The following is a 26,892-nucleotide window of genomic DNA, read 5'->3' as shown; positions in this document are numbered from 1 at the left end:
CAGAATAAAGGCTGAAAAGCAACAGGTGTTGAAATAACAGCGCCCATCATTACGTCTGCCTCTCCTGCTCCCTCCTGCACCCCGAGGAGGATGCATCACCTGGGCCCCCTCCCCTTTGGCCTCCATTTGGGCCAGAGGGAGGGGAGACAGAGTCCCCTATGCTACTTTGCTCTGTCCCTCCCTGCCAGGGCACAGCTTTGGAGTAGCTTCTCTACAAACAGCCAGAGCTGCAGCTACAGCTGCTCCTTGGCACCTAAGTATGGCGGTCCCACCCACACACCAGGGGTCCCCAGGGCCATCCTGCCCCTCCACTGCACTCCTCACACTTGTCACCCCTCTGTGAACAATCTCTACTAAACTTTCTTCAATAATCCATTTTGAGTGTATCACGTGTCTCCTGCTGGCACTCAAACGACACAAGTATATACATTAAGTGCTGTGAACTAGTCACTTAATAATTTAAAATAGTTTAGGACAAAGGTTTATTATATTTATCTAATGAAAAACAGAGAAAAACAGTATGTCACAATTATTCACATGAATTATCTACACTTTCTTTTTCCCTTTGACTTGGGGCTTACGCTCCATACCTAGTTTATTAGCACTATTTTTCTGTTTGTTTCCAAAATTGCCACAGTCTCCTACTTTGTAATGATACTTCACTGCTAGCCACAAAGAAAGTTCTGGCCTCCACTTAACACTTTCCACATTCACAGAGCTGGCGTAGCTCATGTTCAAAATCACCTCCAACTCAGAATTGCATTGTTAAAGATTGCTCCTGCATAAAGCAACATGTACTTGAATAAATACCACCTCATATTTATATACTGTCTTACTATTTGTAACACGGTTTCACAAACAGAATTTCTCTACGCATGTTTTCGAAGGAACGGTAGCCAGTAAGGTTTTATATGACTACAAAGGTGGACACAAGTCATTATACATTTGTCGAAACTCACGAAACATACAAGAACCCTAATGTAAACTATGGACTTTGTAGAATTATGATGTGTCAATATAGGTCCATCAGTTGTGACAAATGTACCGCTCCAGTGGGGAATGTCGCTCATGGCAGAGGCTATGCATTTTGGGGAGTAGAAATATATGGGAAATCTCTGTACCCTCCGCTCAATTTTGCTGTGACCTAAAACTGCTCTAAAAATTTCTTTTTCTTAGAGTTTGCCTTTTGTGTATCTTAACCCCTGGATTCCCTGCCCCTTTCTTCTGGAAACTGCTTGAAGAAATATTTCCCTAATCTTTTCAGTCCCAGCATGTAACAGTACTTAGAGCATCACAGGAGATGCTTAAGAAATATATGTGGAATCAATTCATAGCTAGGGCCTACTAACCATTAGTAAAAATGAACCTAATAGTTGACTGAGTAAATCAACGGTAGGTCGGTACAAGTTTTAGCAACAAGACATAAACAAAGAGAAGAAGAAATCATTTTTTTCCAAATAATGAAGATTACTTATATTCGGGCCTGACAGTATATTAATGGAATTTTTTCAGTTCTTTTTAAGATAGGAAGAATTATTCTGATACAACTGCCAATATGAAGTGAAATAAGTTTCAAACTGGTGACTTCCAATAAACCCCATTCAGCTAGCCAGGTTAGCATATCTCACCAACCAGGTACACTGGTTTTGATCTATGACTACAGTACAGAGTAACTTGAGATTTTTCTGGAAAATGCTAAAATCATTTATTCCACAGAGGTTCAACAGAGATGATAGAAGTCAGAGGAGTTCCAAGAAATGTTCTTTAATGGCCTTCTTGACAAAAACCCAGATAAGTGAAGTCTCCAAAAAAGGATTTCCACTAGTAAACACAACCTTTAGCAGGTTCCAACTAGGTTTATCACACATGCGGGCAGGGCTTCGGAGGCAAGGTGCAACTCCGTATTGCTTTTTCTCCCCTTTCTTTTTTTGGGGGGTAGGGGGTGGGGGGAAGCATTCAGTACCAAATCAAATTAATGATATTATAGATTAAAGTACTACATTATCTCTCTTGGGATTGGGCAAGCATGCTAAATACATGAATAGCAAAATAGAGCCTAATACAGAGTGTCTATCGGGATTACCAGTAATTTACTTATTACCATTCTCACAGGGCAACTCTCATGAGATGTCACAGGCAAGACAATTAGAAACTGTGGTCAGTGACACCAAAGAGCACGGACAGCAAATTCAGACCTAGCTGTGTTTCTCTCACCAACAGTAATAAATATGTTGTAGCAAAGTCCCAAAATGGGACAATTCAAAGATACCTGTAAAATTAAGGCATGTTTCATTAAGAATACTATATTCAATCAAGTTTAACTTATTATTCTCCTTTGGAGACTAAAAGAGATAATTATTTCAAATATAGTCCATCACTAGGAATTCTGGTTAAGACGGCGGCGTAGGTAGACATGGCTCCCCTCCTCCCACCACCACATCAAAATTACAACTAAAATGTAGAACAATCAGCAGAATCAGCAGAAACAGAGTTGAATGGAAGTCTGACAACTATGGAATTAAAGGAACCACATCCACCTGGACTGGGAGGAGGGGGGCACATGCAGAACGGGCTGGTCCCTCACCCACAAGTGGTGGATAAAAATAGTGAGGGATACCTTGGGAATAAGGAGACCCAGTCCCACACCAAACCCCCAGCCCAGGGTTCCAGTGCCAGGAAGGCAAGTCCCTGCAACTCCTGGCTGCAGACACCAGCGAGGACTGAGTTGGTGGAAGTAATTTTTGGAGCCCCAAGCAGTTTCTCTTAAAGAACCCACACACAAACTCACCTGCTCAGACTCACTCCCTCTGAGTTCCAGCACTGGGGTAGCAGCTCAAAAGGCACCAGTGGTACATAGGGAGAAACTGAGGAGCCCGGCATCAAGGCGAGCAGAGGACACTTTTCCTTTTCTAAACCCTCCCCCCACAGAACTGGCAAACTGGTTCCAGACCTGAGACTCCATCAATCTGGCTAGCGCCTTTGATCTGCCTTGGAGATCCCCAGAGACTCTGCCCCATCCAACTTACAGGCCCACTGAAGCTGCTTTTTCATAGGAATGGCTGGTCTTGGCTCATGCTCCACAACTTCCTAAATCTTCTCCGAGAAGCAACCGCTGGCCTCAGTGAACCTTGGCCTGGAACTAGCAGTGACCAGCCTAGATTCACAGCTTGGCTGTGCCTGGGAATCTCCAAGCCCAGCACAAGTGGCAGCCCTCTCAGATTGCTTTACAGTTCAGGCAGGGTGGTCCCAGACAAAACACAGGTGGAGGCTGGTCTTGGCCTGCACCACCTGGTAAACCTCAGGGCCAGCGCACCCAGTGGGGAGCTAGAGACCACATCAGAGCACCGTCACCCTGCCTCTGCATGGCTAACCCATAGAGGGCAGAGGTTGGTGGTCAGTGGTCAAAGCCAATCCTTGCAAATGACTGGGCTGGGTAAATCCCTCCCACTGATCTGCCAACAGCAACCAAGTCTCAACTACAAGAGCAGGGTGTACTCAGCACACACAAAGAGTACACCTCAAGTACCGGCTGGGGGGAAGGGGAGACTGTGCCACTAGACCCTACAGGACACCTACATTAGCCCACACTACCAGAGTCAGACAGCTCTACCTAATACACAGAAATAAACACAGGGAAGCTGCCAAAACAAGGAGACAAAGAAACATGGCCAAAATGAAAGAACTGATCAAAACTCCAGAAAAAGAGCTGAATGATATGGAGATAAGGAATCTATTAGATGCAGAGTTCAAAACACTGGTTATAAGGATGCTCAGGGAACTTAGTGATAACCTCAACAGCATAAAACAAATCCAGTCAGAAACAAAAAATACACCAATTGAAATAAAGAATAGCTTACGGGGAAATACAGTAGAGCAGATAAAAGTTTGGAATCAAATCAATGATTTGGAACATAAGGAAGCAAAAAACAACCAATCAGAACAATAAGAAGAAAAAAGAATCCCCCAAATGAGGATAGTATAAGCAGCCTCTAGAACAACTTCAAGAAGTCCAACATTCACATCACAGGGGTGCCAGAGGAGAAAAGAAAGAGCAAGAAATTGGAAATCTACCTGAAAAAATAAGGAAAGAAAATGTCCCTACTTTGGTGAGAGAAATAGACATGTAAGTCCAGGAAGCACAGAGTTGCGAACAACATAGGTGCAAAGCGGCCCGTTCGAAGACACAGCCTAATGAAAGTGCCAAAGGTTAAAGATAGCGAGAGGACCTTAAAAGCAGCAATAGGAAAGAAGTGAGTTATGCAGGAGGAGGTTCCCAGAAGATTTTCAGCTGATTTTTCAAAAGAAACTTTGCAGGCAACTTTGTAGGCTAGAAGTGATTGGCAAGAAATATTCAAAGTCATGAAAAGCAAGACCTAGAGCCAAGATTGCTCTACCCAGCAAAGCTATCATTTAGAAACAAAGGGCAGATAAAGAGCTTCCCAGACAAGAAACTAAAGGAGTTCATCGTCACCAAACCATCATTATATGAAATGTTAAAGGGATTTATTTAAGAAAAAGGTCAAAACTATGAACAATAAAATGGTAAAAAAAAAAATCTATCCACAATTGAATCTAAAACACAAACTAAGCAAACAAGAACAGAGACAGAATCATGGATACAGAGAACATTTTGATGATTGCCACATGGGAGGGGCTGGGGGAAAATAAAGAGGTGAAGGGGTTAAGAGGTACTAATAGGTAGTTACAGAATAGCCATGGGGATGTAAAGCACATTGTAGGAAATGGAGCAACCAAAGCACTCAGACGCGGGCACGGACATGCACAATGGTGTGGGGCCTGCCTAAGGGGGTGGGGGGTCTCGGGGGGAGTGGGGAAAAGGGGAAAAAATCAGGACAACTGAAACAGCACAATCAATAAAATATAATGAAAAATAAATAGATAAAATCATTCTTTGTATTAAATTTTTTTAAAATACACTCAAACAATTCACAAACTGTCCAATGTAAGCCCTGTGAATCCCAACAGCTCTCCATTTCTTTACAACTGAGTTTCTCAAACATCTCTCTCTTTAGCACCTAATACATGAGAACGCATCTAGCAACAAGTACAAAACGTCCTTGATACCTCAAACTGAAGTTAAAATTCAGGTAGATTTTTGCACTTTACTCACATGTCTTTCTCTTGATATAAAAAGCATCTTTTCTCCCAAATCTTTAGGCATGCCGTCATACTGAGAAGTTGTGTTTATCCTGTCGCTCTGAGTAGACCCTGGTCCACTGCCTGCTTTATACCCACTGGAATCTCTTTGGGGTTGGGGTGTCGGGGGGGGGCATGTAGTGAGAATCAAGTGCTATTTATTTGAGAAGCAAAACAGTAAAACTGGAAAGGAGTGATGAGAACAAGGCCACAGGCCCCTGGACGGGCCAGACCCAGCACAGGCTCTGTCTGTCCCTGGGACCCAGGCCAACCAGCCTCTTTCCGTGAGGAAAGAAGGAGCACAACCTGGGCACGGCAAACTGGCCCTGGGTCCCTCTGGACTAGGCACAAAAGGGTAGACGGCCCACAATGCCCTTGGCTGAGAGTACCCCAAACTGGCTCTGTAACTGAGACAAGGCCAAGTTCTGGAGAGGAAGCTATGGTGCCCTCTTCAACAACTGAGCTCAGCCACATGAGTTTAGGAAAGAGCCATCATGCTTTAGGTCAACGTCAAAGCTTAGAAATGCAAGCCGTGGCTGGTATAGCTCAGTGGATTGAGCGCGGGCCTGTGAAACAGAGAAATGCACCAGTCACGGGCCTTACTTGTGCTATGCAAGAATTTCTGAACATAGGATTTTACGGCAATATTGAGTATAATGCCTTCGCCACAAATAGGAACAAAATAAACGTTCTACTTAATACAAGAAACACTTTCACTTAATCTCAATGTAGTTTAGTTTATTTTACCAAAGACTATTACCGAACATACACCTTGAAAGAAACCAGAAAATCTATCAAGTTTGTTTTGGGCCACATGTATGTCCTTTATCGGTCAGTAAAAAACACAAGCTCCTAAATTCTACTTGTATTTAATACTGTTAAAGTTGAGGACGTATCACTACTTAGGAAGATTCTCACTTAACTTCAAATAGTTCTGGGCTTCTACATAGTAAAGTCACAGCGAGAGCCACTGTTTCCAAGATGGCTGTGTGGCAGACACTCCGCTCAGGACCGTCCTCTCTGCTCCTGCAGGACACCAAAGTTGCTGTCCCCTGTAACAGCTGGAAAACAAGGTCTCTGTCCCCCTAGAAAGGGTAACACAAGGTCACACAGCTATTCAGCAGACTCAAATCCAGACCCAAGTCCAAAACCTGAACTTGTAATGCTGCTCCCTTCAAAACATTCTATTACTACACACACACATTTTTTCAGGTAACGCTGCCTGTTACAGTGCCTGTTTTCCAACAGTTGAAGCTCCATCCTTCACCTGCTGGAAGGATGTAAAATCCTTGGGTACAAAAAGTTAACTAGAGCCTCTGAATCAAATATTACATTTTGCTCAGTACGACTTCCATTTTTATTTGGGTCATGTTATGTCTTTACAAAGAAAACAATTGAGATGAAACAAATACAAGGTACACCTCAAGAAAACAAAACATGTGACTAACCTGGACACCCCCACTCCCGCCCCAGGCTCTGTAACGAGGTCTCAGTTCGGAGCCGCTGCAGGGCCGCCCCTAATTGGCTCCTTGGAAGACTTCCTCGGGGAATGGCAGACGGGAGAGTAGGGCGCTCGACTCCAGCTAGAGAAGGGAGGGGGATTGCTCAGGGGCTGGTGAAGAGCTAATGGCATGAGTTTGGAGCCCCTATTTAGAAAAGCTCCCTCCAAAATGCATCTCACAATTTTAATGTTTCCTGCTCTTTAGTAAGACAACTACCCCTCGTAATCCTTCTCCAACTTACAAAATCATGTTCAATGGTCAAAGACAAGCTCAAAGGCCTCTTCCTTAAAGAAGCATTTCCCAAATTCTGGCAAACGGTTCCCCAACCTTCCCACAGCAAGCACCGTGGTCAACACGGTCCACTCTGCCTGGATTAGGGGCCACTGCTCACACCCCCAGCTGCGCAGCTCCTGGGGCCCCCAGGCCTCTCCAAATCCCTCCGTGAGCCCACCTGCCCCTGCCCAGGCAGAGCTGCACACAGGTCTGCTCAAGCGACTTTAGAAAGTGGCAACATGAACTAAGTTTTATTCTAGGCCTAGCTGACTCACGGAATTTCTATTTAAGCAGTATTAGCACTACTGTCAGAAAGAGTTCTAGGCTTAAAAATATATATAAAATATATTAAAACACTTTACTTGATGTATAATATTTAATAGTAATACATATTTATAGATATTTTAATATTTATACAATTATATTATGTTGCAAGTATTTTATAATTAATGCTGTATTACATTTAACACATCAAATCAAAGAGCAATAATTTATCCTTAAAGTTTAAGTTCAAGGAGACAAATGTCTAGATCCTAAACTTCTTAAAAACTAGACAAATGTATTTAAAAGGTCATTCCATAATCAAGGTAATTGCCTCATTTTCTATCCCCAGCAGCCATTTCTATCCCAAAACACCCTGGCCACAGGTAACGCCACCCCCATATACTAAATCGACAGAAACAGTGCCTGTTTTCCAAAAGTTGAAGCTTCATGGTTATGAAAATCAGTAATGACAGGTAATGTGGTCACAGTGGCCCAAAAGGAGCTGTTCTAACGTTGAAGCAGGAGGCCCGGAAACACAGAAGAAACAGGAGCCATTCTCTTCAGAGAAACTAACACAAGGAGCCTAACAGGGGATTTGGTCAAGCCAAAACCACGGGAGAGAAATACATGCAGTCACCACAACGCTAAAGTGAACAAACTTTACATGCACTCACTCCATAAGCAATTCCAGAAATTTGCATTCTTGTGTTCAAAGAAGCTACAGTGTGTTTCGAGTATTTAAAACCACACTCTTAACAGCTATTTTACCATGTTGATACTAACTTGCCTGTCTTGTCAACTCAAAACACATAATTTCCCTTCTCTGAAATAAAACTCTCAACAAGATAGCATCTCACTAAAAACAAAAACAAAAAACTCAAATATCTCCATCCAAACTAAGCTGCCAAGTTCGGTTCCGAGACTACAGGCCCGACACTGCTGTAGTGGTTCTCACCATGCCGTGTTCCACCAAATTTAGGGCACAGACGGAAGACGCATCACTGGGATAACCTCACCGTTCCTTTTCCAATTCCCCCTCCCCTCCACACACACACACACACACACACACACACAAAAGAATGGGTAAGCCCTGTCTGTTTTAGCCCAGGACAGTATGTCAGAGATGTTCTCTTCCATCCTCGCTGCCAAGTAACCTTCTGTCAGCTTTCAGCTCGGCAATCACACTAACTTCCTAACTGGTTTTCCTGCCCCGAGTCCTTCTCCTCTCCTTTCCACTCCCGCCCCCAGCAGATGCCCCTCGCGACAGGGCTATCTGTGGAAGATAGTACTTCGATCATATTACAATCCAATTTAAAAACCTTTTATGGTTCCCCAACGCCTGTAGCATGTCTAGTCCTAAGCACAGAATTCAGACCTAATATTTACATGCCTGCTTCTACATGCTCTAAGAGCAGGATTTATATCTTCATAACCTCTGATTTCCATGCATATAGTACATTTTCAAAAGTAATGAAAATGAAAATATCATTCGATCACCAGATCTGAAGTTTGAAAAAAGTCACATTGCTGGGCTGAAGTGGCCACACTGTGGAGGCGAGGGAAGGAAGTGGGAGACCTGCAGGGGCGTTCTTTCTTCTTAATCCTTAATCCTTATAGAGTATAACATGTTTGTAATAAAGGTTTGCTGACTGTCGGAGTTCTCTGAACCAAAACTCAATTCACACCCCAACAATTTCAAATTTACACAGGCAATAGTTAGACCCAACACTTGACATTGGGAATATCAAGTCGCCGCCTCCAAGGTACCCTAGAGGTACCTAGAGGTATGGCTGGGGGAGCCTGCGCACGTGGGTAGAACCAAAGCGGGGAGGGGCCGTCTCCTCTCTGGTCAGGACCCTGACAGTTTTCAAGTGGATGAGAAAAGTAAGGTCAACTTGGAAGAGGCAACTTGAGCTAAGAGGCCAGAGATGGAAAAATAAACAGAACAGTAAGTGTCCAAACAATTTAGAGTCATACATTTACATCTTTCCAATGTATTGTTCTCAAAATGCACATGGTTCACCAGTGACAATTAACAAAAATTATAAATCTCTATGTAACATACTTTTCTGTTTGTTGTATTTTACAAGGAAATAATCCTCTCAAATTCTATATGAAAAGTTAAACCAAAAAAATTACACATTGATTTTACAAAAATTAGTGCACTGGGGTCATTGGAATATAATTTTCATACTTCCCCATCAGAAACCTCGGGAGGACTTGTATTCGGTACCTCGGGAGGTACCGAATCTTGTATTTGATCATATCATAGCAACCTGTTCTCTTTAACTACGGGACTCACTGTGTGTTATCCTGTGTCCAGTGCCTAAGAGCTCGTTAATTACCTAAACTATATCTCCATAGGTCTTGTTAATTACCCGTCTCCTGTCTCAGAGGACCTTGTTAATAACTTGTACAGTCTCTCTAAAGAGGTCCTAACAACACATTAAAATTAAAGATGCTTTTCTTTTAGCACCTGTCAAGTGCTGTAAATTGAGAAATTTTCACATCAGTTTATTAGCCTACAGTAGTTTTTGTGGATTTTTTTTTGGCTTGTTTTCTTCTCTCACAGAATCTTTCTGTATCTCAATCTCCCAGCTCAAAATAATAATAACTTAGCTAAGTTTGTCTTTTGGTTACAGAACTTTTTTTGTTTTCAATTTTGGAGTCTATAAATATCAATTTGCATTAGTGAGTTAGCAAAAGGATGGCATGGTTGGTATCTGCAAATTAACCCATTGGGAAATGTACCAATTAATGAGAGCTATTATAATGAGTATTAGGATGACAAAGGGTAAAAAAGTTTCGAGTAGTCTCTGTGGAATTAAGCATAAAGTTCTAGTTAGTGGGAACTAATCACACTGCATATTTCATGTTCCCAGTCACCGTTTCGTTGGATGCGTTCTGTTAATCCCCGGGCACTAACAGATCGATGGGGCTGAAAATCATCTCCAAAGGTTTGTTTTCTACCTCACAAACAAGGGTACAAATTTCAGCTGTGTAAAAGATTTGCGGCCTGCCATGAATACCAGGCAAATTATCTGCAGCATTAGACAAATATGAACAAAAAGCGTTGCTATTAAAATAAGCCTTATGCGTGTGAAGGGTTATTGTGCCAAAGAGAGGCCTTTAAACTTACACAAGAAAAAAATCTCCATAAGGAGCATGATATAAATGGAAGTTTTAAAACTAAGAATAGGATCTTTCTTTAAGATCATTTACTGTAACTTTTAAAATTAAAATGTAAGCCTACAGTAAAGTCTATCATTTTTTATGCGCGTGTTGTATAACTTCATAATAATGACTGCATGCTCTTAAGCCTATGGTGATTTTTTTGATTTGGGAAAATTAGAAACACATTTAAATATACAGTCCAGGTACCCAATTTTTGTCACTTCAAAGAGAGGTATGATACAACCATTGTCAGGAACTGACAAGTGAGGGAAAGAAAGGAGGGAGGGAGAGAGGGAAGGAAGTAGGGTAACCTGATCCCAACGGTCAAAGGCATATCTGTCATGCAAAATTATAAAATATTAGTGATAAATAATATCTGATCTTGGACACTATTTCTGTACTGCCTTAAAAGGTAAATGATTGGCCTAAGTTGGCGGGTAAGTAGAAGATATGTTCTTTCAGAGCAAACATTGCAAATGGAAATATATGCATATATGCTCTTATTGACAAAATCAATGATATTAAGTATAATATTATAAAACACTCAATTAAGTTATCACAGAGTGACTGAGAGTTCACTACATGGTACTCACAACTACCATGTGGCAGAAACGAATGAAGGGAAAGCACGTTCTTTGTGCAAGTCAAAAACAGAAGAATGCCCCGCCCCCAATTCTCTGGCAACAATCCCTCTGGTAAGTTCTAGCTCTCATAAACTCCTCTAACATCACATTAGCTCATCACACAGAGTATGCTTATATTATTGGTTACATTATTTAAATTTCAGAATAAAAACCGCACAACCAACTTTCTAGTAATGAATTCCCTTAACTAGGCAAAATTCTTCTGACCTACCTGAATCCTGAGAAATAATTCATCTGCAGATGCCGTCAATATTTAATAGTCAGACATTTCTGCCTAGTCTTCAATGCCTACTATACTTTAGATGTTTCTCAGCTACTCGGCCAAATCGCATATTCCTCTCCACACCTGTTCTCATCATCCTCGCCTTCTCTCCATGCCTTCCACCTTAGCCAGGCCCTGTAAGCAAAGTTAATGTGTCTCAGTTGTCTAGTCAGCCACAAGTATACAAACACAACTCCTGATTCCTACTCATCAAAAACTGCTTACTGAAGCCCTAGGAGATAAGTGATTTAATTTAGATCGGCAATGTTTAAACTCTCTGAGAATCAGTGGGAAGTTTTAAAAATATTGATTTTTATTTCAGGCCCATTCCCTAAAAATTCTAATTCAGCCTGAGGTAGGACCCAACAAATCACACTTTTTAAAAGTCCCCAGGAGTCCCTGTGCCTTGTGCAGAGGACAGGCACGGTTCCAGGTTCCACGGGGCACTGAAGGAGGTCCGGCACCCCTGGGAAGCTTACGTACCTAGTGAGAGGGACTAAGACCCAGACATAATCAACATGGCGTGGCAAATACATTCTTTGGTATCAGCAGCAATCCAAAAAGGGGACACATCACATTATTAATTGAGAGAGAAGTAGAGTTTTCAGCATCAAGGGTAGATAAGCTTAGGACAGTCAGGTGGGAGGAGGGCACATCCCACCACTGAGCCAAAGAATGGGCACAGGGAGTCTCCCAAAGGCCTCCGGTGGAGAAGTAAGGAAACTAACTCACCAAAAACAGAGAGATAAGGAATAGTAAAAGAAAAGTCGTACAGTTAAGAAAAGCCTAAACTACAATAAGTCTTAAAAAGCTGAAGGAAGGGTTTGGATTTGGTATTCCAAATGAGTGGTTCTTGGCTTTTTTTGAAGTAGGCTTTCTTAAACAGAACCGAAGGGCCCTGACCTGTGTAGCTCAATGGGTTGGGTGTCAGCCTGCAAAGCGAAAGGTCTCTGGTTTGATTCCCCAAAGTCAGGGCACATACCTGGGTTGTAAGCTTGGTCCCTGGTCATGGCACGTGCAAGAGGCAATCAGTTGATGTTTCTCTCTCACATCAATGTTTCTCTACCTCTATTTCTCCCTCCCTTCCCCATCTCTAAAACGAAATAAAATAAAGCCCTTAGTGCTAAACAATAATCATGCTAAGTGCTATAATAAATAAATAAAAATCCAGTAATTTAATACTTTGAGAATTCATCATTCCATTCAGACAAAGTTCAAGGTTCAGCTGGCATCCGTGGTTGGGTGCCCTCAGGGATCCAGGCTGTTCCTATTCTATGAATCTTCTCAAAGGTCTCCACTCAGCTGGTACAGAGTTCAGCAAACTAGTTCTGTTGTATTTTGTGTCTGCAGGTCATAGTCTGTACTACCCAGTGAGCACAAAACTAGCCATAAACAAACAGGTGGGCTGTGCTCCAACAAAATTTTATTTACAGAAACAGGCAGCAAGCCAGACTGGCCCCCCCAAGTCTTGCTTGCCAGCCCCCCAGTTTAGGGTATGGAGGAAGAGAGACCATGGCATTGAAAATGGCATAACGAACATCTAGGTGTATTTGTTTTGGGAAAACTATATACTGCTGATGTGAAAACGCACGACTTTACACATCGTGGGGCACACCACGCAGCAAATTAGTTGATTCTGGTGATGCTAAACTACCTGTGATTTGTAATCGAAAACCAGGAATGGGAGCAATTTTAAAACGCAAACAACTCAAACCAGTAAAACAATGATGGTTCCAACTACATTTCCATGGACCTTTGTGTGGGTGGGAGTTTTGCAGCCTGCCAAGCGTTGGCATCCAGACTTCTCACAACCAGCACCTGCAGCAAACACAGAACCCTGTACTCGCCACACCCAATCCCGCTTCCTCCGAGTCAGGGCGACACTGCTTTTCTCAGCTGGCTGCAACGGAAGTTGGGCTACGGCTGAGCTCCGGCCAATGGGACATAGGGGAAGCGCTACACACCACTGCCAGGCCTGGCTTCCTCAGAGATGTCCCGCATGTGGTCCTCCACTCTCTAACCCCGCTGCATGACCCTGGAGGCCATCTATTACATGGGAGCATCACAGGACGGAGGAGGCTGGCTCCTGAATTACTGTGTGGAGCAAAGTACCTACTTCTCTCATTCCCCTCTCAGTGAATTAGGTTGTGACAACAATAAACCTCTACTGTAATAAGCCATCGACATCTGGGGTTGTTTATCACAGCTGATAACCTATTCTAACCAACATGGAGTTCTTAATAAACTCCAGAAATGTGCTATTTAGGGTATGAATATTAAATTTTAATAGTCCTTTAAAACTCACTCCGATTTTCAATAATGTTTCGCTGCACATAAAAACGCACACATTTGCCTTTATAGATCTGTTCTCGGTCCATCAGAAAGATGTCCACAGCCCACACTGAGCGGGAGGCAGGAGACTACAAAGAGGAAGTAGCCCTTTAGGAAATCAGTCAGCTCTTCTGTGGTCACTGATTAAAACATGTTTCTCCAACACCTACCACCCACACCAAGCATCACGCTGGAGACTAAGGGCAGAAGGACGAATGATGTGCAGGCTCTATCCTCAAGCTGATCGTGATGGTTAGAGGGGAGGGAGTGACGGGGCTCCTGGCAAGTAATGTGGTGCCGTGGAAAGTAAGCCGGGTACGAAAGCACTGCAGCACAGGATCAGCCACCACCCCCAGCGAAGAAGGGGAGGGTTCACAGAGGGGCCTGGAAGACCACAGAGACTGAGAAGTAGCAACCTGGGGAAAGCACTTCAAAGAGCCCCACTCTCTGTTGGCGTCATCCCACGAAAACCCTAACTTGCTTCCTTCACCAGTTCTATGCAAGGCTGTGGGGTCCATTCCAGTGGAGCAAAAGGCAGTATCCTGTGATGCACAGGTGATTTCTTCAGGTGGACTTTACTGACACTAAGGAAGAAACACCCTAAGGTCTAAGAAAGGGTTCCTTGGCAATGTAGATCGCTCTGGCACAAAGGAACTTCTCCTGCTGCTGCGCTCGTGAGCACCACTCACCCGGAGGGTGGTAATGGTTCCCAGGCACCGCAGTCCCAGGTGAGCCCGCTGACCCCCAGAGAACAGAACCCAGCTCCACAGCGTCACGTCTCACCCTCAACCCTCGCCCTAAGCATCCTCACCAACTCCTGTCACAAGAGTCCAGGAAACTCTGTGGAGAGGTCTACTAAGCACTCCTGGAAAAAAAATCCCCAGCACATGTCCTCACGATGCGAGTCCACAGTTTCCAAAGTGCATTTGGGCTGGATGTGAGTGTGAGAGCCCTAAAACGTCCCGTCTAACAGAGAGCGGCACTGGAGTGTAAACAGGGGCTCCCCTTACCTAAAATGAAGCTGCTTCCCCGCACCATCCCGGATCCCACTCAGGACGGAGCTGCTTTCCCAAAATGGGACTGCACTCCCTCCTCCTGGATCCATTCACAGTCTTATTAATTAGAGCTACTTTATTGCAAATGCTTTAAATTCACCACAAAGGTGGTTTATGACACCGCAAGAAAGAGGAGCCTTCAAGAATCTACACGTTTCTGTCCATGTCATTTCGGGCATCTCACAGAATAGGAAGATGAAAGAATATTAAGAGAGAGAGTCTTGAGACTTAAAAATCTATTGTCTTTTTACATGCTTGCTATCATTTTATACATATAACATGAAGCAGCTCTAATTTTGAAAGAAAATGCATCAACATGAAATAACCCAAAGCAAAGCTTAAATCTCACAAAACGTCATGCTCACTTTTAAAATCCATGATAGTCCATGTAAACAGCCCAAGTGTAGAGCAATTAAAGGTCTGAAGATATGTTTTTCCATACACTATCATAATTTAAAAACATTATTTCCCTACCATTTCCCATTTTCTTTGACTCTGAAATAATACAAAGTTCCCAATCTCTAAGTTCTCTCAGACGGTTGTTTTCAACAGTCTCCTTCAAAACAAGGTCAATGAAGGAGGAGAAAAAAGCAAATGGATTCCTACTTATTACGCCTGTCATTCAGGAATTAATGCAACATGTAAAGTACACTATGTAAAATCCCAAAATAAAACATTTCAGAATAGCGTATCAGAACGATGGACTCCTTAATAAAATATTAATGCCATAAGGTAAAAGTTTATGGTACTTCTCTGGAGTACAGTCTGCAAAGAAAACTGACTGATACTTTCTAAAGCCACAGCAAATACCATTTACTGCTTAGGGGAAAAGCAAAGAAACACTTCCCCTCTGAAAGGTTTAAGTGCAAGTTTTAACGTGCCATTAGTTCACTGAGAGGTGGGAGAGCGCAGCCCGAAGGGCAGCTGCTACTACTGAATCCTGTGTCTGCAGCGGGACAGGACAAAGTGCTGGTTTTAACTACAACTCGACGCGACAGCACATAACACAGAATGGCAGCCGCCATTTGGGGGTTCCCTATTGGGGCCTGGCTTTGTACCTCATACTTATCATTTACCGTCACCCAATCCCACCAAGTAGAAATTATTTTCCCTGTTTCAAAGGTGGAGATGCTGAGATTGACAGAGGTCACAGAGCTTCTAAGCCAGGATTCCCACCATAAATGGAACATATTTAGGGTACGAATATGTTCCTATTACTCTACATATTACTGCCTTAAGAAAAAAAACTTCTGTGTCATACGACAAACATTCTACCATGTACTTCTTTTGTAACTGCTTAAGACTGAAATAAATTCATCTTTTTCTTTGAGGTTTCCTTAACTGGCTATTCCATTGTTCACTTCTGCAAATCCATAATCTTAAAGGCATATACTTCCAACCTGTACTAAAGAATAAGAAACGTACTGTTATACACAAAACTGAGAACTAAGATTTTGAAAACCTTTATCATAATAGTGATTATGTCTATGACTGTAGATCATTATGTCTATGACTGTAGATATTCTTTGATGTATTTATAGTACCCACAAGGGTCCCTGAGTTCCAATAAACAGTCACGAATAAAATTAGTTCTACACTGCCATTTGATAAGGATAGTTAACATCTATTATGAAAACCATTAATACCTAAACCAGTATTTCTTAAAGAATAGCCCAAGGGCTGCTATTGGTCCATTAATCTTCTCCAGACAGCCTGCAAACTCACTCCTGGGAAGTAATATACGGAAACACAACACATCTCCCCAATTTCTGGTTTCACTCAACAGGCACTGGGGACTCTCTCACCACGTCTCCTCCAAAGCCCCTCTCTCCACTAGTTTCGGTGAGTTTCTGGCTCACCTAAGTACAAATACGGGGTCTGGCACAGGGTCCCTTTTTTATTACACAAAAATCTTTTATTACAAAATCACAAGTTCTGCAGCCTAACAGTATCCCACTCAAGCACACCATATGACATTTTAGGTGAAATGTTCAAATTAAAACCATAAATTATTACACCCACATTATTACCCTACCAACCACACTCAACAAGCATTACTTCTGCCTAATCCTATATACCAGGGCAGAGATAAGACTCTGCCGTCCTTCTAAGATAAAAAGTTCAAATCCAAAGATGCATGCGACACTGTCTGACTCCATAATTAACTATAAAAATACAAAATTTTTCAAGTAAAACAAAAAAATTAAAATATTCAAGTATTTTTAAAAGGGATATTTGATGCTTTCAAGTACAATATTTTTCAAAATAACCTAGCTTTCCCCACGTTAAGCTTACCTTGAAGATGGCATTATATGAGAGGCCCTGAATTTTGTTGTAAACGGATTAGTTGACTCGTAATCAAAATAATCCTGCCGATTTTCGCTAAACGCATTAGGTGATTTCAAGTCACAAGGGCTACTGGCCGCCCCATTGCGGGGTTTCTCAGGCCGTCTGCTGTCCTTTTTTCCAGTCACCCTCTCAAACAGGCTGACTTTCTCCCTTTTCTCTCTTTTATTTTCTTTTCTTACTTCAACGGATTTTGAAAATAAAGTCACGCTGCTGTCCCAGGATTCGCTACTCTCTTCGAATGGGTTTTTCTTCCTTGGCAGTGTTGCAAATTTTGGGGGTAATGAGGCAGTCACGTGGGTAAATGGGTCACTTTGTCTTCCGAAAGACGACTTGCCTTCATCCACACTGCTGTCGGGCTGGTTCATTTTAGAAGTATCAAAGCTTAATGTTCTTCTGTGTGGAGATTTGAGACTTCCTGCAAACAATTTTGTAGTCAGTACATAATCAGCGACACATCACATCACACGAGTTGGCACATTCTGTGTGCACACTGCTGCTTTTAGAACGAGAGCAATTAGCTACTTAAAGATTTAACCTCTAAAAGAATCAAAGAAAACAATCCTAAAATGCTAAGGGATAGCACGCTGAAGTACTGGGCTAGTAATAATTAGTGTACTGCTAGAAACAAGCACATACACAAACTAATGTTAAAACTAGAGGTTCTGCTCGGCTTGCCAGTGCTATAAATTCTCAAAGACTTTTTTCCATCATTAGCATCATTAACATTACACTGACTTTCTTACAATGCTTCTGAACATGGGTCTTTTCCCAGGGACTTTCTGTTTAAACAAAATATTCATTTATGCTTCAGCTTTCCAGACGGAAGCAACAGCGGGGGGGGAAAACATGAAGCCAGGCCCTGAGAAGTGACTGAGACTCATTTCTATTATCATCTAATAATATAAATGCAATACTGAATGCAGACAGACTCTGCCTTTAATGCTCCTAACAATTTTATTGGATCACTCACTTTAGGAAATACTAGTAAGAAAGTGTAATTTTTATTTTCTAATTTTAGAAGTTGAACTTTAAAAACTTATAAGGGGTATTTCGGGCCACTGAGGACACAGGTAGAGGAAAAAGCGTCACTTACCACTTTCTGGAACCGCCCCAAAGGCATCCACCTGGCGGCCGAGAAGATGCGTTTGACCGATGGGGCCGGCCTTCAGCTTCTCAGAAGATACGTGGGTTCCGGTTAAATCGGACATTGAGTGTGCCGAAGAGAGTCGCTGAGGACCCAAAAGGAAAGGCTTTTTTGGTTTGGATTTCATCTGTATCTCACCACTTGAAAATTCAGAATTGGCATCAGTCAAGTGAGAACTTGGAATGATTGCAGAAGACGTATCAGAAAATGTCCCATCATTTTTTCTCCCTTTCACCTTATCTTTCAGTTTTGCAAAGGGAGACCTGGTCTTGTCCTTCATCGATAAGTCAAACATACTTGCTGTCATGTTGTTCCTCATGAACTGAATATTGACCTTTATCTCACCCCTGTTTTTGGCTCTTTTTCCTTGTTTGGATTCTAATCTAAACCACCTTAAAGAGAAGGAAAAACTGGGCTGTAACATGTGATGAACAGAGGATCTCAAGCTTTGCTATAAACAAAGAGCTTCTTAGTAAAGTTCTCATATCCAAGGGCAATCCATGCACCGGATGAGAATGTGCCAGCCAGAGCACTTCGGCTTTTACTCGGGGCTTAATTTTTAAAAACTTACCGCTGTCTGCGGACGGATATATACTAAGGAAATGGGTCTGTAGTAAGTTTGAAAAGGTTTTCAGATAATGTTTTCTTTCATGATTTGCAAATCACTCACATCAAAAATCCTTACCAATGAGAGCTATTTATTATGTTTCCATCTGAGATAAATGTTGCTAACTGCCTAAAAACATTTTTTTAAGTTAAATGATATTGAAGTACAGATTCCAAAAGAATTCATCAATACAAACTATTATGGGCATTATAAAATGATAAATGTCTATATTTTTAATAAAGTAATAAATATTTAGCTCCATCCAAAAGTTTCATCTGTAAAAACTATTAAAAGAGCTTTGTTAATATTGGAGATCACTACATATAATTTACTAATTAAAAACTGCATATGATATAATTTAGATTAATATAAAATGGGTAAAAGCCTTTTCCTGAATAAAAAGTGCAAAATGAATTAATGCAAGAAGTGACAAATAGTAATAAATCTTAGAGAGTTCTCAAAGAGAAAAATGTAAATGCTTCCTGTTACCACCTTTGTTTCATTTACTATTGCTACTGTGACAATTCTGAATAAAAATTATTTTAATAGGAGCCAAATCTCATGGTCTTAGCCATTTTGCTGTATGACACTGCCCATTGTTAAATGATGTGTAAGAAACAAAGTTTATTTTGCTTTTGTCCGTAGCATTTTTATCCATGAGAAAGTCCCCAGTTGTCAGTGTTACAAGTGGTCATTCTACAGGGCAAACAGCCAAAATAAGAAAACAGAACAAGAAAACCCCCAAAACAAAAACCACCCACAAAATCAAGCCTAGAAGCCAGTTTCTACAATGTTTTCACATTACTTAACAATGAAGCATAATATCCATTTCTGCAGAGGGGGTATTATTTAAATATAGCTCTAATCAAGTGTAACGAATTTTCTTAGCTACAAAGGAACTCAGATCTAATTTCATATTAGTTCTTTCCCTCACTGTTACCAACAGGATACGCCAGAAGAAGGTACATTTACTCTATACCACGTGGAAGACCGGTTCACAGGTCTTTCCAGGCAGGAGAAAAAACAGGCGCGTAACAATACTATACACCAGCTGCATCTCAGCAAGTAACACTCTAAAGAAGTATTTTCTTGATGAATTTGGAGCAAGTCAATCAAGTAAGATCTAGCTGCATCAAAACAAACAACTTTTTTTAAAAAGAGAATATTTGAGAATAGAAAGCATTAACTTGATTTACTCTAAAGTGAGAAAATCCTTTATCTGCGGCAAACAATGAAATCTGCAGAGGCAAACACTTGATACAACAGTGATAAACTCCATGGAACAGAAATGCAAACTCGAGTGCTCGAAAAAGTCTGGGAATGAAACAAGGTTACATACCGAGTTATAAACTCGGTTTTGGAAAACAGAGCCATTCGCAAGGGGGAGGAACACTTCTGAGGAGTGGTACGACAGAAATATTCTGTGACACCTCAGGCTTTACAGAAAACTGATGAATACATGTTGTACCCAAAACAAAACAAAACAAAACAAGCAAGCAAACAAAACCAAAACCTGTAGAGTTTCCATGTGTATAACAAAACAAAGCAAATCAGGAAAAAAAAAAAGCAATAACCCAATAAATGGAAGGGGGTGAAGGTAATCAAAATTCATACAATTTTACAAGTAAGACCAAATACATCAGCTACTTTACCATTCTTATTTCAGAGAGGAGGAAAATGAGGCACAGATAATATAAGTAACAACCAATGCCAGGTGAAAGTCAGTAAGAAAAATATCCAAAGTTGATGGATAACTTCTGCACGAAAAGACAAGTCCTTTTGTATGTGATGAACCAAACACATTAACAATATTAAATGTGCAGCTGCTTGTCTGTTTCAGGACACTATTTATTTAATCAGGAGACGAGGCAGCCAAGGAAGAAGGCAATGCAGGTTCCTACTGCCAGAGTGTGAGGTCCATGAAGATGGTCTGCCTTGCGCTACATAAATGTCAACTGAATTATTTCTAGAACTGTATCCTTAAGACAACCAAGCCATAATACACTGTGGGTACGTGTGGATGTGTTTTGCATTGTTTTGTCTTGGGCAGGGAACACTAAAGACTTAGATGAACTTTTTAGAATAAAGCAAGTCAGTGCTTGAATACAAACTGTAAATACAGTATCTGACCATCCTCCTCCCATCCCCCCAAAAAACCAAAAATGCAAGGAACATTAAATATACTAATTGAAAATACAGGCATGACAAATAGCTTAGCTGTCTTGTTTTGAAAGTGATATAACGGGGAAGTCTTAATGAGACCTTCAGAAATCATCCCCGAGATAAGAATTGTTTTCCCAGGCTTCCAAAAGATAACATGAAGAGGTAGCACTTGGCACTTCGTGGATTAGCGCTGATTTTTTTTCACCTCTTGAACGCTGGATTGAAACGATATATGGCCTCTGTTCAATTTTTAGTGGGCACAGGTCCATGTTCAAAACCACCACACATGTGGGAACTATTCCCAAGCAATTGGTGCTGTGTGGTCAGAAACGGGACAAGATTGGCAGTAAGGGTGCCAGAGGCCAGGACGCAGGTGCACCGCAGAGGCGCACACAAAAGTCCTAAAATCAGCATGTGCCTGAGTCATACCTAACTCTAGGGACTCTGATTGTTATTACTTTTCATGAGCATTAAAAAAAAAATCAACATCACCCACTTCTGTTGTAAAAAAAAAAATAGACATTACATAACAGCATGAACAATTTTACCACTCTGTTATTAAACATTGTATTATTTCCTTAAATCTCATGCCAGAACCAACCCAGACACCCACTGAAGTGGGAGATACAAAAGTTCCCTTTCTATGCTCCACTCAAAGTGTGTCAGGTCAGACCCCTTTCCCCACTTCTTAAAAGAAGAAAAAAAAGGTATTTAATTTAAAGGTATAAAAATAAGTTAAGTAATAGTTTTAGCTGTCACATTTCTTTGCCTGTCATAAGGTAACTGGAAGACAAGCTGTAAATACCTGTCTTCAGTGTCAAGAATAAAAAGTGTCACACCCAGCGGTTTCATGGGACTTCCAGCTCAGCTGGTAACCTTCGCCATTCATACGGCTTCCCTCCAAAGCACTTGGGAATATGCTGACAAAGCTCAGCAATGTGCAGAATATTAAATATCTCCCTTGCAATACACCAGTGGCTCGAGTCTGTCTCTCACTGTGCCGCATGCACAGCTGTGCCGCAAAAGGAAACTATTAAATATATTAAAAAGCTAGAAATATTACCAATAAAGATACCTCATCAAATACGTGGTCCCCATTTATCCACAAAGAAAGAAAATGTGAGGCATTTAATAACATGAAAATCATTTTGAAAGCAATAACATGGCAAGGGCTGTTGATAACATTTTAAAGCATTTGCCCCCAAAAAGTTCTAACCAATTTTATATAGTAGCCAAGAGAGAATTTCTATAGGGAGCGCACAGTATTACTGTTTACAGCCAAATGTATTGTAACTGTGACACTGACAACAATAAGGAGAAAAACAAGAAGACTTGAAAACCTTGCTTCGTCCTCAGAATCTGTGGGTCACAGTCAGGCCCACTTGCACATGGGAAATTGACAGCTCCGAGAGGCCGGTAATGCCTCACTGCTCCCCACTGAGAGCACTGTTAGTGCGGTAGGAACGCTGAGGTTACAATGTGCTGGAAAATTTACATTCAGAACACTTTGAACATTTCATATTAAGTGACACCTGAAACTGGTGATGTGAAACAAATTATTTGATAATTATCCATTTTCCATTTAAGTCTGAGGAACTCCTCAGAGGAAACTGAATACCACTTTGTAGATCTCAAGCAATTTCATTAAAATCACTGATGTAGATTCAACCTACACTTTCTAAACCCCTTTTTGTTCCTTTTTCTCACACTATTTTCATCTCCTTAACTAGTCTAAATATTTACCATTGTTTGTCTTGCATTCCTAGTATTTCTTATCTCTCTACCCTTTTACCTTACACATTAAATTTTCGGTAAAGATCTGATGGGAAACTTTTTTTTAATGGAAATTAAAACTCTAGTCAAGAGAAGCTTGCAGAAAGACACACAGAAAAAAAGAAGAGGTGGTTGTTTGAAAATATAACATTTCTTGACATATAAATGTCAAGAAAGTTATCATTATAAAACAGTTTCTAAAAGGGTAAATAAATTTCAGTTATGAATGAAACAAACAGCGAAGCTATGTTAGAAATTTCAATTCCTCTTATAAATTCAACCTATATTTTTCTCTCATTAATAATGTTCTCTCAGACCAGAAAAATTACAGTTAAGGAAGAGGGAAGACCACCCATCTCTGAAAACATTCTATTTCTCAATGTAACATCCCAATGTTAACCTATATGACGGTTTTCAAAGTTAGACTATACCTACCTTAAGCTAAAAACTTATACTTTAAAAGCCATGCTTTCATTGAAGATGTCATTACATCATTTCATCACAAGAATTTAATCGCTGTCTAAATCTGACAGCTTTTAATATAGTCTAAACACACTGGCTAATTCCGAAGTAATACACCAGCTCCCATGTTTGGTAAATTCAAACATGTGAATCAAAGGTCTTTGTGTTCAAAGTTGAGGATGTGTATACACACTTATAAAACTTTTTTTTTCTTTAAACATCTTTAGACTCCATCAGGACGTCCTTACGCTGAAAAATGGCTGCACTCTGAAGGCCACTGTGTTTGCAATGTTGAAATGACGTTAAGTTTTAAATATGGTAATTCATCTTTTAACAGCTTCAGAGTTCAATGTTTATAGGGCATTATATTGGCAGATTTAGTTTTCTGCTATTCCATTTCCTGGAAAACTGTTGTTTAAAGACAACTTACACTCGTTGTTTTACCTGGTCAACCCTACGCTCCAGTCTTATAAGAAGTAACAAAACAATGTTAATTTACTTAAAACCCAGTGCAAAACGTACAATTCTTCAAGATGAACCCCTCAAACAAATGAGAGTAAGGGGACCATTCAAGACTCCTTTCTTGAATATTTCTTCACAAGGGCTATTTTTACTTCGAAGTCATGCAAATATGGTGCTTAAAACTGGGTCATATTTCAGTCCGAACACCAATGCCCCAGGTATACACATAATTTCCAAGAACAGAAAATCCATAAATAAGTTATAGTTAAGCTTCCCCAAATTAAAATAAATTACATAACTTACTCTGTTTTTCTTCTTTGTTTGTCCTCAAAGATGTCATTGAGATTGATTGCCACCTGCCCTAAAAACTTATCCAGGCCCACCAGGGACCTGTGCATAACTATGAGGAAAAGAATGTACTTCTCTGGATTGCCCTGCATTAGCAAGCCGGGTAGCTCAAACGAGGCCTCTTCCTTCCAGACTGGCTCAAGGGTTTTCTCAGCTACGGAGGTGGAGTACTTTTCCTTGCCCAGCTGAATTATAGTGTATGTGTCATTGGTGCCACTTTTGCCTTTTGGCTTAAGACCTTTGGCTTGGAGCACTGTGACCTGCACGTGGGTTGGAAACCACTTTTGGGCTTGCTCGGACAGCATCATTCCGTCCCTGTATGCACCCAGGTCCTCAGCTCAGGCAATGCCCCTCCCGGAGGGAGAGCCTGGTTCCCAATCACTGCATCCTAAGGGCACTTAACGGAGACCGGCAATCTCACAACTGCCCAAATGGCCTAGGGCTGATGTCCGAGGGCCTCACGGGGGCAGCCCGGGGACACGGCTGCTCTGGAAGTCCCCTTTCTTCAAAAGCACAGGGACCCACCATCACCTGGCCGCGCGGTCCCGGCCCCCGCGCCCGCACCTTCACGCTCCCCCGGGCCCAAGGACTAGCCCTCGGCGGCGGGCGGCTCCGGGCCTGCGGGAAGGTGAGGCCTGGCCGCCACGGCCCTGGCGTAGGGCTGCGGAGTGGGAGGGCGCCCCCCGCCCTGCAGACTAGAGCTGGTTCACCTAATTCGCAACCCCCGGCCTCCCGCCCGCCTCCTCGAATCCAAGCTGCCCTCGCCTCCTCCGCGCCTCCCGCCCGCCCTGCGCTAGCCCGCCGGCCCGGCCCCTCCTCCCGACCCCGGTAATACGAACCGCCGGCGCCCCGCGCGGCCTCGCTCCCTCTCGCAAACCTCTCTATCCACCTCCCACTCGCCTCGGCTCCTCCTCCGGGCGGGGGCGGGTCACGAGGGTGGAGTGGGACCCGGGGTAGGGGATGCAGCCGCCTCGGCGCCGACAGGCCACGGGCGCAGGGCGGCGGATACCAGGTTCTGCCTGTCGGGGCCCTGGGCTCCTAGCACCGCGCGGGTGGTGGCGGCGGCGGCAGCGGCGGCGGCGGCGGCTGCCGCAGCGGCACTTCCGGGTTGTCCATCTCCACGTTGATTTCGGGGACGCCATGGGGCGGGGGCGGGGCGGGGCCTCCGGGTCAGAGGTCAGCACCGCCCTGGTTGCCGTGGCGACCAAGGGCGCGCGACGCGAGGTTAGGCGCTCCCGGGTTGGGTGTGCGCACGCTGTTCCTGCCTGGTACAGTGCTGGGCTCTGGGGATGTGGCTACCTAGGGCGGCTGGCGGAGGACCAGTCCTGAGAGGGGGCAGTCAAGCACCGGGGCCTGACCCATGTAGAGAGAGGCCCGATTTCAGTTTGTCCCAGATGCCCTGTGCCTGGCAAAGAGCGGGAGTTTGATAAACAGTAGTGGAATGCATCCCTCCCCTTCATAACCCCAAAACACAGTTTTCTCAACCCCTTATCCTCTCTTCTTTTGAAAAAAAGAGAAGGCTGTTAATTGACTGAAATGGTACCCACTATTCCTCCTCCCCCAAGAAAAGGGAGAGAGGGAAGCAGGTAAGATTCCAAAACACAGGTATGAACAAAAGTCGCTGAAGGCACTGGGCTGGAGTCACAGGACCTGTTTCCACCTGTTTCCGACCGCTGAGCCTCTGTAGCTTCTAGGGTAGGAAAACTCATGTCTAAGACTCCATCGCGACGCTTTGGACTCAACGTCAAAAGGACCCCTTGGGACGCTTGCAGTCCGGTAGACTATTCAACTTCGGAAGCCAAGCCCCGAGACCTTCCTGGTCATATACCATCAGCTGAGAAAAGCAAACAGCCTTCTTCACCAAAGGCACAGACAATTGCCTTAGCTGGTCCTGAGGGCAACATCTGGATCACAAGGGGCTTTGTTAAGAGAAGAAAATGGGAATATGTTAACACTACCCTTCTCCCCGCCCCCGCACTTGCCTGATCTAGTGGAAAAGATATGGTAATAGCTGCTAAGTCAGGAGCCTCACTTGATGTCCTGACTCTGCCAGAAATTCGGTACAGAGCTCATGATAGGCACTTAGTATCCTGAGGCAAGGAATTTATAATCTGGAAGATTCCATTCCCTTGTCCATAAATTGTTGATAAAATAGCTATTACGGAGTTTGCAGAAGTATTTTTAGATAATGTACATTTCCTAGCATAGTATGGAACATAATTCTAAAGCTCACTTTGCCCCATCTATTTCTCAGTTATAAGAGACTTTTTAATACTACCTTTATTGTTTTTATTTCCATCCATATCTCATTTTCACTTCCCAAGGGAAGTCTCAGTTCTTTGGACTGCCTTATGTATCATGGATCATCATTTCACAGTGCCTAGCATGCAGTGGGCACTCAATATGTTCAATGACTTAATGCTTTTTCTCCCTTTTTATTACTAATTTTGAGAATAAAACAATATGTTAGATGTACATATACTTTTCCAACTTAAAATGGCCATAGAAGTGTAAGGTACCGTGTTTATTATTTTCAGGCATGATTTAAAACTTTTCTATTCGAGGGAGACATTAAGTTTTCCATGGTTTTTTAGTGTCCTTGTGTTTACAGGTTATTAGCCACAGCACTTAAACCTCTAAAACCCAAGGGTCTTTTCATGAAATGTACTTGTATATTGTGTGGAGGTATGTAAGGGCCCAGTATACAAGGTGGGGCAAATGGAAAATAATACAATAATTCATAAATAATAATATTAGAATAAACTGTGTGTTTCATGTACTCACAACTGTAATCTACTTTTGTCCCACCCTGTATTTGTGACAGAAAAGCAATCATTAAGTTTAAAACCTTAGGAGCAGGGAATAACATTACACATTATTTAAATCTTATGGAAGAAAGATACTTCCTTGACTTTAAAGGAT

General features: G+C 42.3%; 1 protein-coding gene across 1 annotated transcript in view; it reads right to left on the bottom strand.

Moving 5' to 3' along the window:
* Positions 1-25,070, bottom strand: part of RAB11FIP2 (RAB11 family interacting protein 2) — a 36,139-nt gene extending 11,069 nt beyond the window's left edge. Inside the window, exons 1-3 of the mRNA XM_037059669.1 lie at positions 23,926-25,070; positions 18,105-18,547; positions 16,958-17,426 (exon numbers count right to left, since the gene is read on the bottom strand). Coding sequence (XP_036915564.1) covers positions 16,958-17,426; positions 18,105-18,547; positions 23,926-24,278 — 1,265 coding nt within the window. The 5' untranslated portion in view covers positions 24,279-25,070. The remainder of the gene's footprint in view (positions 1-16,957; positions 17,427-18,104; positions 18,548-23,925) is intronic.
* Between the last annotated feature and the right edge of the window lie 1,822 nt (positions 25,071-26,892).

Source organism: Sturnira hondurensis, unplaced genomic scaffold (genome assembly GCF_014824575.4).
Source record: "Sturnira hondurensis isolate 20B ecotype Veracruz unplaced genomic scaffold, ASM1482457v3 Scaffold0011253, whole genome shotgun sequence".
Lineage (NCBI taxonomy): Eukaryota > Metazoa > Chordata > Mammalia > Chiroptera > Phyllostomidae > Sturnira > Sturnira hondurensis.
This window is presented reverse-complemented; position numbering and strand designations above follow the sequence as displayed.